General features: G+C 32.9%; 1 protein-coding gene across 1 annotated transcript; it reads left to right on the top strand.

Annotated features, from left to right (window-relative positions):
• The first annotated feature begins 314 nt into the window (after positions 1-314).
• Positions 315-2,172, top strand: LOC106751284 (cytochrome P450 4C1-like). Its single transcript, XM_014632147.1, has 4 exons — positions 315-335; positions 566-656; positions 1,496-1,681; positions 1,808-2,172. Exons 1-4 carry the CDS (start codon positions 330-332, stop codon positions 1,846-1,848), a joined length of 324 nt encoding a protein of 107 aa, XP_014487633.1. The 5' UTR covers positions 315-329; the 3' UTR covers positions 1,849-2,172.
• The last annotated feature ends 14 nt before the right edge of the window (positions 2,173-2,186 follow it).

A 2,186-nucleotide genomic window follows, 5' to 3' on the forward strand; every position in this document is an offset into this window, starting at 1 on the left:
GTGCAAAACAAGATAGACGGGATTTGAAAATAGAACAGCGAAGCGTAAACATATTTGCAGAATGAAGACTTATGTGTATCTCTATTGATAAGAAGTTTGCGGATTGTATAGAGAAGTTAAAATATAAATTCGTTCTAGTTTATTTAATAAGTTTTATTTTTGTGTGTATATCTGTTATTCGAAATATATCCAAAATATTCTTCATAATACGGAATAAATTCCATAATATCTACTCCACGGACCGCCATTATAGTGAAGACTTGTACTACATACATATATTTGCACGAACGTCTTACGTCAACAAAATAAGATGACAGTATAGATATAATATGCACGTAAATAGCCGATTAAAAATTATTTTTAACTGATTAACATGATACAACGATCCACTTATAAAAATAAGTCGTTTTATCAGATATCTCGAGAAGTATCAAAATGTTAAAGCCTCTCTTGCATGGTGCTAATTGGTTGTCTAAAAATTCTGATACAAGTTGTTGTTTACTTCGATGCGCGATTATCAGCGTATACATTACATATCTTTAAATGTGATCTCTTATGATTCCAGGTAATATTAAACAATATGAAGCATATAGAAAAAAGTATCATATACAAAATTTTGATTCCTTGGCTAAATACTGGACTTCTTACCAGCGGAGGTAATGTAGCAAAAATTAATATCATAAATAGACGCATATACGACGTCTGCCCGGAAAATATCCGACTTAGTGCTATAGCAGAAGAAAGAGTTAATTTTTGGCCAATAACGTCGTGTTCCATCCAGTATACTTCTTTTTGGAAGCCATAACCTTCTTCCAAAGATCCTTCCACTTTCGAAAACACTCCTTATGTTCAACTTTCGGACGTACGCTTCAAATTATTGAGTACTATGTACTGGAGTATATAATTCATAATACATTTATTAGGATGAAAAAAAAAGTATCGTATTGTGATGTCGGAAAATATATAATTCTACACATACATAAACTTAAAGATTTTCTCAAGCTGATAAAGCCGTATCACTTGTTCATTGTAAGCTCACGAGTTTGCAAGTGAGATCTAATGTAAAAATATATGTCTCCGGTCACATATGAATAGCAATTAAACCTTGCCGTGAGACATATTTTTTCTTGTCCATTCATTATTTTGATAAAGACATGACATGTGAATTTACGCCGAAATTTGCTGTTATCGATTTAGCGCATAAAGAAGAAGTAAACAAATAAAACGGAGTTTAAGAATTCTCCTTTATTCTACCTCGCCATTTTTCGACAACTATTTAATAAGACAAGTGACAAAATGAAATCAACCTGAAACTATAAGTCTACTAAAGATTATTAGTTGAATGATAAATTCAAAAGCGCGAGAAGTAATCGCAGGCAGCAGGAGAGCGTAATTGGCCTTATTGAACTTTATTCTGTAGGGTTATCGCGCGATAATATTTGCGCTGAAAATTATTCAAAAAATGTTGCTAGTCATAATCTTATATATATTTTAGGTGCCAAGTGGCACTCACGACGTAAGATACTGACGCCTGCATTTCATTTCAATGTATTGCGAAAGTATGTTGATGTTTTAATTGCAGAGGGACAACGCATGACCAAGACCTTAAAGGATGTCGGTGGAACTATTGAAAAGGATGAATTAACATTTGCTTCTGAACATACGCTGAACGCAATATGTGGTAAATTATGAGATATTTTTATTATGTGTGTCTATATAAAGTTTATTTTGGCATAACCAAAAATAAGAGAATTTATTTGCGCGTATAGACGGTACGTTAAATTAACGATTATTGATATTTCCGTAGTGATTATTACTGGTTGTCCCAGACATAGACAAATTGCGTAAGAGCGTTGAACGTATTGAGGTGAATAAAACCCCTGTACTATTTTACAAACAACATGTACAAAAAAACAACAGCTGCCATTTATTTGTATATTAGACAACTCTGAAAAAAAAAAGTAGTTTACCATTTTGCAAATAATATACTTAATTTTGCGTTGTCGATTAAAGAAACCTCTACATATGGCTATTTTTCGCACTTAATTACTTGAAATTTTGCATATTGTTTGCAAAATAGTAGAAGACTATCTTATAAACCTGAGAACGGATGTGCGTGATCCGTTTCGTGCTCTACCTTATAAACCTGAGAACACCGTGGACCACCAAGTCCGTTGGCGTTCCTA

This window comes from Dinoponera quadriceps, unplaced genomic scaffold (assembly GCF_001313825.1).
Source record: "Dinoponera quadriceps isolate SergipeBrazil2010 unplaced genomic scaffold, ASM131382v1 scaffold10592, whole genome shotgun sequence".
NCBI classification, from domain to species: Eukaryota; Metazoa; Arthropoda; class Insecta; order Hymenoptera; family Formicidae; genus Dinoponera; species Dinoponera quadriceps.

Bases quoted from the DNA above. Each gene is read 5' to 3' on its own strand.
- LOC106751284 (XM_014632147.1), top strand. The intron at 657-1,495 runs GTAATGTAGCAA...TATATATTTTAG, and splicing joins TGGACTTCTTACCAGCGGAG to GTGCCAAGTGGCACTCACGA. The intron at 1,682-1,807 runs GTAAATTATGAG...ATATTTCCGTAG, and splicing joins TACGCTGAACGCAATATGTG to TGATTATTACTGGTTGTCCC.